Source organism: Natrix helvetica (genome assembly GCF_964273705.1).
Source record: "Natrix helvetica genome assembly, chromosome: 16".
In the NCBI taxonomy this organism is placed as follows: domain Eukaryota; kingdom Metazoa; phylum Chordata; class Lepidosauria; order Squamata; family Natricidae; genus Natrix; species Natrix helvetica.
In genome coordinates this window covers 10,655,631-10,670,899 of record NC_138563.1, presented here as the reverse complement: position 1 = coordinate 10,670,899, position 15,269 = coordinate 10,655,631, and the positions used below count along the sequence as shown (strand labels likewise).

At 45.5% G+C, this 15,269-nt stretch overlaps 1 protein-coding gene across 1 annotated transcript in view; it reads right to left on the bottom strand.

Moving 5' to 3' along the window:
- COPA (COPI coat complex subunit alpha) overlaps positions 1-15,269 on the bottom strand; it is a 65,799-nt gene that overhangs the window by 46,492 nt on the left and 4,038 nt on the right. Inside the window, exons 3-6 of the mRNA XM_081968338.1 lie at positions 13,734-13,807; positions 11,228-11,308; positions 9,385-9,461; positions 5,976-6,085 (exon numbers count right to left, since the gene is read on the bottom strand). Coding sequence (XP_081824464.1) covers positions 5,976-6,085; positions 9,385-9,461; positions 11,228-11,308; positions 13,734-13,807 — 342 coding nt within the window. The remainder of the gene's footprint in view (positions 1-5,975; positions 6,086-9,384; positions 9,462-11,227; positions 11,309-13,733; positions 13,808-15,269) is intronic.

Sequence of the window (15,269 nt, the reverse complement as noted above, 5' to 3'; positions counted from 1 at the left end):
AAGAAGGGATTTCCAGATCCAGGATCCACCTGGGAAACGAAGTGAAGGGTAGGAGGAACCACACAGATACCTGCTCCGGGAGAAATCAAGGCATCACGTAACGCTGTCAGGTTGATGCAAGAGGACCGAGCAACGGATGGGAAATTTCTGAGGTTACTACGCAAATCAAGAGGGAATGGAGACACGTACAGAATGAACCAGCTCTGGCATGTGGGGAGGGGGGTAGGGGATGAACGAGGAGGGAGGGAGGAGAGAGAGAAAAAGGGGCAGACGGGAGGAGGGCGGGAGGACATTAGGCAGGCGTGGAGCTGTTAAGAGGACGCAGGTGACCCTCTCCGATAGTCAAGAGGACGTTAAAAGCGATGCTAAAATTCCAAGCCGAAGCAAAAGGTTAGAGACCAGACTGAGAGGGTTAAGGCCATACACTCACCAGGCTCTATGGTTATTTGGGGCGACTTCTCTTAAATCAGGGGTGCCCAACCTTGGGAGACGCGTGGACTTCAACTCCCAGAATTCCCCAGCCAGCCAAGCTGGGAGTTGAAGCCCATAAGCCAGGGGTGTCCAAACTTGGCACAACTTTAAGACTTGTGGACTGCCAAGTTTGGACACCCCTGCCATAAGCCTTCCAGGAGGCCAAAGTTGGACACCCCTGGCCCCTCCCACTCACTTTGTAGGACCTCCCTCTTTCCCAGACGAATAGAAGGATGCCCAGGCCCAGAACTTGAGGACAGAAGCTCCCGGTTAAGATCGCAGCCGCAGAGGCCCAGCCGTTTGGTTAGGCAGTAAACCACCTTGCTGGGGTTTGTTTTCACAGCTGGAATGTCATTCATTGCACCTGCCTTCCCACTCGGGGATTAGAAGAATGCAGAGAGTTAAGAAGAGGTTATTTCCCCAATCCTGGAAAGTCACGGTTAGTTTTACAAGCAAACAGTTTCATCGCTACGGCACAAGTGTTGCATGCAAAAGGGCCCCTGGAATCGTTGCTGTCTCTCTCTCTCTCTCTCTCTCTCAGCAGGAGCTTACCCCGCCCTGCCCTACGAGGAAGGGCATCTATTTATTAGGAACCTATCAAATTGGCAAGGACTTGGTGCAATTCCACACCAAGGACCCGGAATTACACCCAATAAAAAGCAATAAAACAGAAACTTCACAATCTCCAATCAATCCTCAGGCCATCAGTCCGGGGACCCCAAACTCCCCCTTCCTCCGGCTGCAGGCCCACAGGAAGGAATCCCACCTAGACATAACATCCCCCCCCCTTCCCTTATCTCTACAGCCCCCCCCTTCTCAACAGTTAAGAGAGTGGCCAGCCCGAAATGACGCTACATTCTTTTCCTAGCAAACCTAAAAAAGGGACAATAAGAAAATGGCTGCACAATATGTCATCTTCAGGGTCGACACAGTGATTGACTTAACAACTGTGACAAGGAAGGTCATAAAATGGGGCAACACCCACTGAAATGTTTTAATGAAGAGACATTTAAGAGCACTGGAAGTTTTTGAGAAAAGACTGGACAGCCATCTGCCTGGGATTGTCTAGGGCAGGGGTGTCCAAACTTGGCAACTTTAAGACTTGTGGACTTCAACTCCCAGAATTCTGGGAGTTGAAGTCCACAAGTCTTAAAGTTGCCAAGTTTGGACACCCCTGGTCTAGGGCCATTGCAGCCTTCTAACTTGGGGGGGTCCCCCCAATCTGAGGTCCACGGCCCACTGATCGTCACGGGGCATCAGGAGGGTCTGGCCAGTGTATCCACAGAGCCCCAGTCGTGTGAGCATCAATGCAAACATTACACACACACATGTGCTTGCCCCTCCCACAAAATCACCCCCTCTTTCCCCCCCCCTTCCTGGCCGCCACCCCAGAAAAGTTGGGGAACCCGTGTTCTAACTGGTTCTCCTTCGCCAAGACAGACCGAAAGTTTTGGAAACCTCAAAGAGATTTCAGAATGTGATGCAAAGCGCCACGAATCCGAGAGAGAGAAGCTCTTCATTGCAGAACGAAACACTCCTCGACTTACAACCGTTCATTTAGTGGCCGTTTGAAGTTGCAACGGCCCTGGCGGGAAAAAAAGGTCACTTAGGGCCATTTTTTCACACTTAACAACCGTTGCAGCATCTCTCACACGGTCACATGATCAGAATTTGGATTCTAGGCAACTGACTCACGTTTATGACGGTCGCACCGTCCCCGGGGGTGTGTGTGTGTTCAGGGGATTGCCTTTGGCAAAGTCAGTGGAAATGCCAGATTCACTTAACAACTGCAGTGATTCACTTAGCAACTGCGGCAAGAAAGGTTGTAAAATGAGGGCAAAGTTCACTTAACAAATGTCTCGCTTAAGAGCAAAAATTTGGGCTCACTAGTGGTCGTAAGTTGAGAACTACGTGTATCCTAAAAGGAGGGCATCAACCATGTTGGTGGTTGTCGAAGGGCACGTCAGGAAACGAGGCCCAGGTGAAAACCTCAATTGAATTAAAAGTAATAATGAAACACATTGTGTTAGAAGTTTCCAAAAAATGCCCTAATTGATTCATGAGTCTCGGGCCAAACTTCAAAGGAAAATAAGTCATTTATTAGGAGAATTTATTTTTTGCAAGACCTTTTCTCAGTCAGATCTTGGTCTCATTTGAATTATAGCTTCTTTCCTTCCTTGAACTGTGTCATAAATCACATTCCCCAATGAGGTGCACCCCCCCCCCAAGCCTGCTGCGGCAATCTGAGATCCGACTCTCACTATGGCAACGTTGGGAATTGACACACTGAATAGAACGTCCCCCATTGGATTGTTTCTTAAAATCCCCTCCTCATCCAGGGTTACCGATCGGCGGTCCTTTTACAGGTTCCGATAGGGATGGGTTGTGTTCCCCCCCCCCCTAAAAAAACCTGACCCTGACTTAGCTGAAAAAATACAGGTAGCGTCAACTTACAATCACAATTGGAATTTCCATCGTAGGTTTTTTGCGGTCGCAAGTCGAGTCATCACGTGAGATGATCTGATTTGATCACCATTTTTACTGCCATCGATAAGTGAATCATGTGGTCGAGACTTAGCCCCAAACAAGGCTTAGCCGAATCGGTGAGGCTTCCAACTTTATTTAAAACTAAAGGAAACTTCTCTCAAGCTGATTTTTCGCGCAAGGGCTTAAAAGCATCGTTGTCCCACAGGTGCTTTTTTCAAAAGACGACCTGGACTGGCTTTGCTTTTTCTGGAAGGCGTTTCGCTCCTCATCTAAGAGGCTTCTTCGGTTCCAGAAACTTTGGAATGGACGAAGTTTCTCAGATGAGAAGCGAAATGACCCGGATGACTGGGAATCTCCCAAGACCCGGTTAGAAGAGCTTCTGGATGGATCCTCTCGGTTGAACCAAGCCGGTTGCAAAGACGGAGAAAAAAGCATCAATTCAGCAACTCCAGAAGTGTGAAAACCCCGGGAAAGTTTCCAGGCCTTTGAAAAACCATTTCAGGGGGTTTGGGCTCTGCTGAGAGAGAGAGAGAGAGGCAAAGCTCCCCGCATGGGTGCTGGCGGAGGAAGCGATAACCGACTCATGCCAAGCACAGCTTCTTCGCCACCCCCTCCCCTTCCCTCCCCCGACACAGCTGGATCATCTCTGAATGCGTGCCACAAAACTCCAGCAACCCACCAGGCCAAGAACTGCAGTTGAGAAAGCAGCTCCCCTTCTCTCTCTGTCTCTCTCTCTCTCTCACACACACACATCTAAATCTCCTTCCTTCTAACTCAGCATGTTCTGAGCCAGCTCCCCAAACACGACAAATCCTCTGAAGGTAACTCAAAGATTCCTTTATTAGGAGCCCCCGGTAAAAAGTTTTCTCTCGCTCATTGCAGACTAGCAAGTCTGTCTGTCCGGGAGATGAATACCGTATTTTTCGAAGAATAAGATGCACCGGAATATAAGACGCACCAAGGTTTTGAAGAGGGAAATTTTTTAAAAAAATGTTTTTGCACTCTGCAAACCTCCCAAAAACGGCCCCGTTTTTTTTCCCCAAAAGGAAGGGCAGTGGCTAGCCTTTAGGGGGCTTGCAGAGTGATCCTGGGGGTGCCCCCCCCCTCCAAAACAAGCAAAAAACGGGCCCGTTTCCTGTCAAAAAAAATGTGCATGCATAGCCTTTAGGAGGTTTATAGAGTGCTCCTAGGGGCAGGGGGGCAAAATTGAGGAAAGAAACGGCCCGTTTTTCACTCATTTCTGCCCTCCCCAGCCCCCAGGAGCTCTCTGAAAGCCTTCTACAGGCTCTGCCAGGGCCATTTGGGTGAAGGGGGCGGGGTTTCGGGAGGCAAAAAAATGATGTATCCGGTGCATAAGACGCACCCAGATTTTCCACCTCTTTTTTGAGGGAAAAAGGTGCATCTTATACTCTGAAAAATACGGTAGTTATCTGCCACATCTATCCATTTCTGCGCCCTGCCTTTTATCGCCAGAGCTACAGTGGAGTTTCACTAGCAGCAGTGCTTCTTCCGTCCCAAGGACCGGCTCATAGATTTCCACTGCTCTCCTCTCCTCTGCCTTCTGCACAGCCACACGTTAGGCACCGGACCCAGCTGTTCCTCCTCTTTCTCATCAGCCACCTGCAGACCTGGGGGCTTTTCACTCCCCATCTGAGGGCTGATGGACGGCCTAGGCTCTGTCTCTCTCTGCCAGCTCCATTCCCCCTTCCTCCTTGGAGCTCTCAGGTTGCCCGGACGCTGACCCTGACTCCCACCTCTCAATCTCCTCCTCTGATTTGGTTGGTGAAGGGGCCGTCGGCCGACAGGCGACAACATAGCATTTCCCAAACTTGGCAACTTCAAATCCCACAATTCTAGTCAGCAGCAAAACCGCTAAGAATTATGGGAGTTGAACACCACCCACCTGGTCATTGCCAAGGCTGGGAGTTCCCACGCTTAGATTCACTCTGTCTCCACAAGACTGCACCACGGTCTAAGTCTGGGCCTGAATGCAGAGCAACAGAGGTGGAAGGGACCTTGGAGGTCCTCTAGTCCAAGCCCCTGCTCAAGCAGGAGACCCCATGCCGTTCCGGAGAAATGTTGGTCAAGGGGAGATCCAACTTCAGAGTACCTTCCATCCTCCTTTGGCACAGGGGCAACGCTCTCCCACCAGACAGACCCATCTTACAAATCACCCAGGAGAGTGGAGTGTATTGTCTGCATAACCTTGCATTTCGCAAGCTTGGGTGATTTTAAGGTGAGTGGACTTACATCTCCCAGAATTCGTGCTAGCTGGGGAATTTCGGGAGCCTACATCCACATACATTAAAATGGCCAAGTTGCAGGAACACTGGTTTAACCAGAATCTCTTCCGGGTGGAAAGCTCCAATTGCATTTAATACAGCAGGGGGGGGAAAAAACAGATATATTTCTAAAACGTCTGCCGTTTTTCTCTCACACTCTAGTCTGCACACTCTCATTTTTTCGCCTTTTTAAACTCCTATTTCAGTCTTCACAAACACACCTTCTTCTTTTAAAAAAAAATCTGTTTCATTGTGAATTGGAGAGCGGTCCTCCTACAATCGGTAGAGAAATTCAAATGTTCTCACATCGAGGACGCTCGCCAACCACTCCCGGAGAGTCAAGGAAGTTCAGTATAAAACTCGAGCCTCTAAGTTAGTGGTGGTGAATCTTCCGGTTTCTGGCATGAACATGTGGGGTGGGGGTGGGGGGCACCTGGTCTTCTGATTTCTAGCACATATGTGCGTGCAAAGAACACCTGACCAGCACAGATGCTCACTGAAAGCTGGAAGAGCAACAGCTGGCGTGCCCGGAGAGATGACTCTGTATGTCACTTCCGGCACGCGTGCCATAGGTTCGCAGTCACGGCTCTAGCTAATTCGGGGGCCTTGCTATACCCAGCCCGTCCATCTCTCCTCCCGTTCCTCTTGCGCCCCAGTCTCGCTCTGCTTTCACAGCAACTGCAGTTCTTAGCACAGTCCCGCTGCTGGATCCCCCCCTTGACCTGAGCAGCTCACCAGAAATATCCCAAACTCGCACAGTCTGGTCCAAACTGGCAGACACCACCAGGTCCTCGGAGGGATGGAACTGGGCGCACATCACATAATGGTTATGTCCGGTCAACACGCTACAAAAAAGAAGAGGAGAAATGCAGAGGAAATTGGTCCTCTTGTGATTCAAGACAAACATCATCATGAAAAGGCAGAGAATAGCTGCAGCCCAGGATTGTCCTCTGGGTCCCGTCGCTCAGCTTGGTCGTATTCTTGCAGATGCTTCATTAGCAAAACGAGGTAACGTCACTCGTGAAAAGCACCAAGCTCGGGGAGCCCCAAGAACCTCACATCCTTGGGAGTTGCCTTCAAAGCTGCAACGACACCTGCAGTATCCCTAAACGTGATACCGCCATTCAACTGGGAAGATGGGGGCCTTGGAGTCGATTTATTGGCAATGCCTGTGGCAACTGATAGTTTGCAACTGGTTTCCTGGCGCCGAAGCACCTCGAGATCCCCTCACCTTTTGGGGGAATGTTTATGATGGCCATGTGGGATGGTTCAATTTAATGTCTAACGGAAGGTAGCCATGGGAATGTATGTTTATTTGGCTCTCAGGGCAGTTGATAAAGGAAACATCTTCACACTTGTGTATTGGCTAAAATCTGCATTCTAACAAAGAGGAGGGGTCACTATTACTTCAATTCTACTTGCCTTGCCTAAAGGGATTCAGATGTTGCTTTGCCTTTAACGGCTTCCGTTCTTCTTAATTAAAGGTTCCTTTTGAAATACTCCGTTTGAAGAGTCTTCATTTTCTTAAGTTAGGAGAGGAGCCCTTACAGCAAGGCTCTGAACACTGGAAAGGTGTGTTGGGAAAGCTATGGTGGTAGAGGCAGTCTTCATTCACTGACTGGTTGCTAAGCAGTCGGTCAACGTTATGACAGATTATCCCTAGAGCTACTTACGGCAGGTCCCAGAGTTACAATGGCTGTACTGCCTCCCCCCCACTGGCCCCCAACTCCCAGGCAGTGATGGGACTGCATTTTGGGAGCTTGGCAATCGGCTCACCAGCATCTTGGAGGGACATGTGATTTCTGACTTTGGGGGAGAGGGGGGGGCTGATTTCTGAGGTTTATTTCCAGTTTCCGGCAAAAAAATATGCATTGACTAAAATGGGTTTAATGATCATGGTGTTTGCTTAACTAACCACCACTACAAAAAGGATTGTAAAATCAGGTGCCATCAGGCGGCGACTTGTTTAACGTCTGCCATGATTTATCCAGTTTTGGTCCCCACGCTATAAAAAAGAGGTTGAGACTCTGGAAAGGGTGCAGAGAAGAGCAACCAGGATGATGAGGGGATTGGAGGGTCAAACAGACGATGGACGGTTGCAGTGACTGGGCCTGGCTGGTCTAAGGAAGAGAAGGACCAGGGGAGACAGGAGAGCAGCCTTCCAATATTTGAGGGGCTGCCACAGAGAGGAGTTAGGGGGTCAAGCTATTCTCCAAAGCCCCTGAAGGCCAGAGAAGGAAGAATGGATGGACGCTGACCAAGGGGAGATTCAACCTGGAAATAAGGAGGAATTTCCTGACAGGGAGAACCATCAACCCATGGAACAGAAGTTCCCTTCGGAAGTCGTGGGAGCTTCATCCCTGGAGGCTTTCAAGAAGAGACTGAACTGCCATCTGTCAGAAATGGAGTAGGGTCTCCAGCTTGGATGGAGAGTTGGACTAGATGACCTCCAAGGTCCCTTCCAACTCTGTTCATCTGTAATGGCTGTAATTCTCACCAATTACAGTTGTAGGACAAGGACTGCCTCCGACTGACTTGATGGATGTGTGTTGTCACCCAATCAATTGGGTCTTGCTTTTACAGCCAACATTGAAAAAAGCTGCAGGTGGTCCTCAGCAGGAGCACAATTGAGGGCAGAATTTCTGGTGCTAAGCAAAGCGGTTGTTAAGTGAGTCATGCTGGACTCTACCCCCTTTTTTTTCCTTGTCACCATTGTTAAGCGAAGGATTGAGGTTAAGGGAACCAGGTGGCTGTTAAATGAATCTGCACTTGCCATAAATACACGCCAGTTGCCAAGCACCTGAATCTTGATCATGTGGCTGTAGGGGTGCTGTGGCGGTTATAAGTGTGAAGCTGGTCACAATTTTTTTCAGTGCTGTTCTAACTTCGGATGGTTGCTAAAACGAACGGTTGTAAGTCGAGGACTCCCTGTGCACACACAGGCAGAGGAGCGGCCCACCATCTGTATGGGTACAAGAGTGCTGTGTGGCTGTAGAATACAGAATAGCAGAGTTGGAAGGGACCTTGGAGGTCTTCTAGTCCAACCCCCTGCCTAGGCAGGAAACCCTATGCCGTTTCAGACAAATGGCTATCCAACATCTTCTTAAAGACTTCCAACTGTTGGGGCATTCACAACTTCTGGAGGCAACTTCTGTTCCACTCATTAATTGTTCTAACTGTCATTGAAATTTCTCCTCAGTTCTAAGTTGCTTCTCTCCTTGATTAGTTTCCACCCATTGCTTCTTCTCCTGCCCTCAGGTGCCTTGGAGAATAGTTTGACTCCCTCTTCTTTGTGGCAACCCCTGAGATATTGGAAGACTGCTATCATGTCTCCCCATGTCCTTCTTTCTCTTAAGCTAAACATACCCAGTTCCTGCAACCGTTCTTCATATGTTTTAGTCTCAAGTCCCCTAATCTTCTTTGTTGCTCTTCTCTGCACTCTTTCTAGAGTCTCCACATCTTTTTTACATTATGGCAACCAAAACTGGATGCCGTATTCCAAGTGTGGCCTTGCCAAGGCCTTATTATAAAGTGGTATTAACAACCATCCCAAGGAAACATAAACTGACCCGAAATGATAGACAAGAGAGAGGAGGAGAGAATGAAAGGAAGACGGGGGAAAGAAAAAAGAGGTAAGGAGAGGAGGATGGAAGGGAGTGGAAGAGAAGGAGAGAGGGGAAGTAGGGGAAGAGGAAGAGTAGGAGAAAGGGAAGGGAAGAAGGAAGGGAAAGGAAGAAGGAGGAAAGTAGAAGAGGTAGGGAGGGAGAGAAGAAAGGGAAAATAAGGCGGTGTTACAACAGGAGGAAGGAATGGTAAACAAAGCAACCCAACCTGTATATGTATATTATAACCTATAAAATGGAATAACCAATGTATAAGAAGGATAAATGTAAAGAAGAAAAATAATCAGGGGAATGTGTACTTAAAATGGTATGCAAGAGAATAAATAAAAATAAAGTGGTATTAACACACTCCCAGCCTCCTCAGCTGCAGCCCTAACACAAAGCTTTCTGTTTAGGATCCCTTAGGCTGTGACCAACAACAGCTGGAGGGGAGGAGGGGGGGCAAGAGAAACGTCTCTCGGACCATGAAACAGAAACCATTTTAATTCTAAAATCATTTGGGGGAGGATGGTGAAGGTTACCAAACACAGGTTCTGGACTGCCAATTCCACACCCGGATGGTCTGGTCGTCAGAAGCACTGAGGATCCAGGGATATTCCTAGAAAGAGGAGGCACAAGAAAAGCGGGGGGTGAAATCTAACCAACACACACGCACCCCTTCGCTTAGGTGGGCGTGGCTTGGCGGGGTGGTGGTGTCATGTGACCTGGTGGGCGTGGTCAACTTTTTGTCTTCACTTCACTATATATATATATATATATATATATATATATATATATATATATATATATATATATATATATAATGTATATTTTAAAGCCTTTAAAGCAGTGGTTCTCAACCTTGGCAACTTGAAGATGTCTTGACTTCAACTCCCAGAATTCCCCAGCCAACGGCTGGGGAATTCTGGGAGTTGAAGTCAAGACATCTTCAAGTTGCCAAGGTTGAGAACCACTGCTTTAAAAGCATTTTTCCCTGCCAGTTCGCTGGGAAAAAAAATATCTTCCAACAATCCGCGCGGCTCAGCTGTTTAGCTGTGCAATTGCTGGAAGCTTTTTATAAAATTATTATTAAAAGAGTTTTTATTTTTAAAACAAAAGACATAAAACATTAAAAAAAAACACCTTCCATTTACATTCAGCATGTTGATTGGTTGCAAAACATTTGTGCATCTTCTCCATAGTGCTCACTTACAATTGATATAGAATCTTATATTATCAATCTAATATATATGTGTACATTATTATCATTTTTAAAGCTTTTTAAAGCATTATAATGTATGCAGTACATATATATTGGTTCAACAAGAGGAAATTTGGTATAAATTTTAAATGGTGACCATGAAGGGAAGTTTTGAAACTTAGTTATGTATGAAAGCCTATAATATTGAAACTGGATATAAATTGTAAACAGTGATTAAGAAAGGAGGTTTAGAAACTTTGTTATCAAACAGAATTAATTTTTATTGAGAACGTTTCACAAAGATAAAATGTTGTTAGATATTGAAAATAGACAAGGGAATGCCATTATGTGGTTTTGCTTTGAATTTTGGAATATTTGTTGTAAAGGGATGTTAAAACAACTATAGTCATATGAAGGATGAGGTATGATGATAGCAATATATATATAAATATATTTGATGTAAAATATATAATTCGACGTGGATTATAGGTGATGACGGTGGAAGAGATGCACGAAAGTTCTTTGTAACCAACTGACACGCTTTTTATAATTTGTAATGGAATATGTTTTTATGGTGTTTGCTGTGTCTTGTTTGTGTCTATTCAAAAAATAAAATAATAATAATTGTTTTGGTGTTTTAACTTGGGAGGCCAAGTTGTGAAAGATGTTTCAGCTGAGTGATAGACCGCAGACCTCATGTCCAGCTTTCTGGAACTGAACACTGGTAGCAGGTATACATAATACAGAAGGATGAAACTAGTTCAGTTTGCCTCCAAATATTTGCTGTGTGGATTTAACTGTTTCACCAGCAGCCAGTGTAACTTCATGAACCCTGTAAAAAACTTCAAGTTAAATAAATTCGTTTTTTAATGTAGGGGAAAAAAAGGCTTTAAAAAGCAGGGGGGGAAAAAGCTTCCAACGATCGCGCGGCCCGTTCGCAAAACCAACAACAATCGTCCCTACTGGTTCGGCCGAACCGAGCCGAACTGGGAGGACTTTGCCGCTGCAGGACGGGTGTTTTTCAGACAGCAGGCAGAGTGGGGGGCTTGTGCAGGGCAGCAGCGAGGGAGCCTCCCGGCCTCTTAGGGTTTCTGAAATGCGGAGGAAGCGTTCCCAGCGGTCGCAAAAGCTCAGCTGGGGAGAGAACAAGGCCTAAGCAGGACTGCCGCCTCGGCTGGACTCACGTGGTGAAAGAAGGTGGTGCGGATGTAATCCAGGTGGCCCAGCAGCGTGAAGAGACAGCGGCGCAGTTTGTAATTCCAGACCTTGAGGAGGAAAGCAGAGATGTGAACAGAGTGAATCCTAGAATGGCGCTTCTTCATCATTTACCGTATTTTGCAGACTGTAAGACGCACCCGGAGTATAAGATTTTGAAGAGGTGAATTTTTAAAAAAGCAAACCTCCCCAAACCCTCGGCACGCCTCGTTTTTTGTGAAAAGCGGGGCATGCAGAGAGTTTGAGAGGCCTGCAATGAGCTCCTGGGGGCTGGGAGGGGGGAGGACAAAACTCCCCAGCCCCCCAGGAGCACTGTGCAAGCTTCCCAAACCCTCTGCACGTCCATTTTTGTGAAGGGAGAAGGGTTTTGGGAGGCCAAAAATGCTGTATCCAATGTATAAGATGCCCCCAGATTTTCATCCTCTTTTTTGGGGGGGGGGGAAAGGTGTGTCTTATACTCCGAAAAATACTGTAGTTAATTATAGATCTTGCATGATTCCACGCGGTCCCTCAAGAAATGTTCTACACAAAAAAGTATAAAAATATTATGATTAGAGGTGAAAAATTAAACAATGGGTGATTAGATAATGAAAGAATATATTTTAATGTAAGCATGTGTATTAATGGCAGAATCACGTGGATTGGATGATTGGAAAGAACACGGACAGACTTACTCTATGTGTTTAAATGATTGCGATTGGTATTAGAAATGTACATTGAAATACTGAACAACGAAAGAATGAAGGATGAAACTTTTAATATAAATAGTTGCAAAGAGCTCAATAAGGGAAATAAGAGTAACAAAGCAGATGAAAAATGGAAGATAGAAAAGAAACGTCTGAATATTACGGTGACATGGGGGGGGAAGTTAAAATAGAGATAGAAGTAAGAGGGGAATAATAGTATAGATATATTTTAATATAAGATGTATGTAATAATAAGAGGGAAGCTTAGAAACTGAAGGGCAGTAGTGTTAGGTATGTTTAAACGATATGAAACAATGAAAATGAAATGTAATAAGGATGAGTAATAATATGATGTCTATTTGTATTGAAATGTCTATTTGATATTCAGATATCACACCCTTCACGCTTTGATATGTATGCATAAATAATGTAAAATAAAAAAACTTGGAAAGGAAAAAAAATCTTCTACCTAACACAGGGGTGTCCAAACTTGGGAACTTTAAGACTTGTGGACTTCAACCCCAGCAGAGCTGGCTGGGGAATTCTGGGAGTTGAAGTCCACAAGTCTTAAAGTTCCCAAGTTTGGACACCCCTGAGTCCTAACACTTCCTCCTTGCAGGCCGGGTTCAATCTTCTTTGATAGAGGTAGTCCTTGATTTACGACCACAATTGACGATGAATTTTACCCCGTTTTACCACCTTTCTTGCCACAGCTGTTAAACGAACCCCTTGCAGTTGTTCAGTTAGTAACACCTTTGTTAAGTGAATCTCATCCTCCCCACTGACTTTCTCAGATGGTCGCAAAAGGGGATCTCGTGACCCAGGGGCACCCCAGCCGTCATAAATATGAGTCCACCTGACTTTTGATCACATGGCTATCGGGATGCAGCAACAGTTGTGTGAAATGTCACTTTTGTCAGTGCCATGGTTGACTTTGAATGGTCACTAAATGAACTGTTATAAATTGAGGACTACCTGTTCTCAAGGGAAAGCGGCAGCTGAATTGGTCAATTTAGAGGGTCAATCAGCAACAGCACTTTTTAAAAAAAAAATTTACAACACTTATACACAATGACACAAACATACACAAAACGTACAGATAACATTGGAACTACCCATTCCTTCTTCCAGCAGAGTTCTATCGGTGCATCTTTACAAATATTGTTTCCCTCTCAATATAATTCTAATTTTACACTTATAATCCTTGTATTTCTCACTCTTTTGCTTAACAGCTTATGTTTGATCATCCGTGTCAGTCTTTTGTTACTCTTCTTTTATATATCTTTTTCTACTTTTTGTAAATCCTACTTTTCCTACACTGTTTCCTGCTTCTTCTATAATACAAATTACATTTCCCAAATTCTTACTTCCTACTTCTATCCTCTAACCACTTATACCATTTTTCCCAAATTAAACAGCACTTTGTTTCCTCCTTTCCGTGAATTTCCTTGGTCAATTTATGCGTTCTCTGCGCATCCTAAGATCTTCCGTTATTATCTCACTTGCAGCACTTTCCAGCCCTCTCTAAGCAGTTTACAGAGTCAGCCTATTTCCCCCTCATTTTACCAACTTCAGAAGGACAGAAGGCTGAGTCAACCTTGAGCCGGTCAGGATCGAACTGTTGGCAGAGTTAGCCTGCAATACAGCATTCTAACCACTGTACCACCATGGCTCCTATTTCTTCAGGCCACCATCCTGTTTTCTTCTGACAGATTTTAAAAGAATTCTCCATCCCCTCGTGAACCATGCCAAGCCCAACAACTGCCCCCCCCCCCCCACCTAACATTACCTTGATTTTATAGTCATCCCCTCCGGACACGAAGAGTGGCTGCTGCTTGTGGAAATCGATCCCCCTGACAGGTCCTAGAAGGCAAACATACAATATTCAGAGTCACCGAGAAATCAAGGGAAGCGGTAAAACTTTTCACTGCTTTCTCCATGAAGAGAAAAATTGCTTAGCTCAATCTTACAATAGTAATATTTTCCCCCTTGTGATGGTGGTTTTTCTTTTCTTCTGGCATACTCTTGCTCACTCCTTCTCTCCGTTGAATGAAAGTCAATAAAGAAGGAGGAAACTCATCTGTTAGAGCAGTGGGCTTCAACCTTCCCAATGCCTTGACCCTTTAATACAGTTCCTCATGTTGTGGTGACCCCCAACCATAAAATTATTTTATGTTTTCCATATCCTTTTGAACATATGTGTTTTCCGATGGTCTTAGGCGACCCCTGTGAAAGGGTCGTTCGAGGCCCAAAGGGGTCCCGACCCACAGGTTGAGAACCGCTGTGTTAGAGGATCTTCTTTGCCTGCAGGATTTTGTTTCTCCAGTTCTGCAGGATCCATCTTGGGCCAGGCGTGATCCTGTCCAATAAGATCCAGCAAAGCAAGCTGATATCAGCTCCCTCTCCTGGGGAGGGGATCATTTATGGGTCCGAAGGAGAAGCCTTCATCTTTAAAATAGCTTACAAAAAGTTCCTCTTAAACTTAGATTATCCAGCACTTAGACTTATATCTCGCTTCTCAGGCCTTTTACAGCCCTCTCTAAGCGGTTTACAGAGTCAGCCTATCTCCCCCCCCCCCCCAATCTGGGTCCTCATTTTATCCACCTCAGAAGGACGGAAAGCTGAGACAACCTGGAACCTGGTGAGATTCAAACTGCCAAATTGCAGGCAGCCGGCAGAAGTAGCCCGTAGTACCGCCTTCCAACCACTGCGCCACCACGGCTCTTTAACTAAATCTACAACTCTATTGCGTTACGTGTGTCCTCTGGTTGATCAAAACAATAACAAGAAACTAAAGTATTTTTATGTGTCGATGTTTATACATTGTTCCAATCCATCAGAAATCTGGCTTGCATTCCTTTCTCACATTACAAAAGATTAAATTAAAATACAAAAGGAGATTAAAGCTAACTGCAACAGAAAGTTAAAGTACTTAATGTTACAAATAATAACGGCGGCAAGGATTCGTTTTGTGCAATATTGGAAGAAAGATAGTATGATTAGTCATCCCAAAAATATCTGATTGTGCAGAAATGGACAAGCTCCCGTTAAGAGTTGAAGGGAAAGGATGATTCGGAATACTAGGCGGTATGGGAGAATGGTATGAATGGACAGACAATAGAAATAAGAAATGGAAATGAACATAAAGTTAGAACTTTTGGAAATAGAATGTATCGATTATTGAATCTAGTTGTATGAATAATACGATATGTTAAATATGTGATAGAGAGGTGTAAAGAAAAACTATGCAATAAAAATATGAGATAGAGGGGTGGAGGAGGAGGAGGAAGAAAAGGACTGTGGGGTCCTTGGTGCTCTCTGAGCT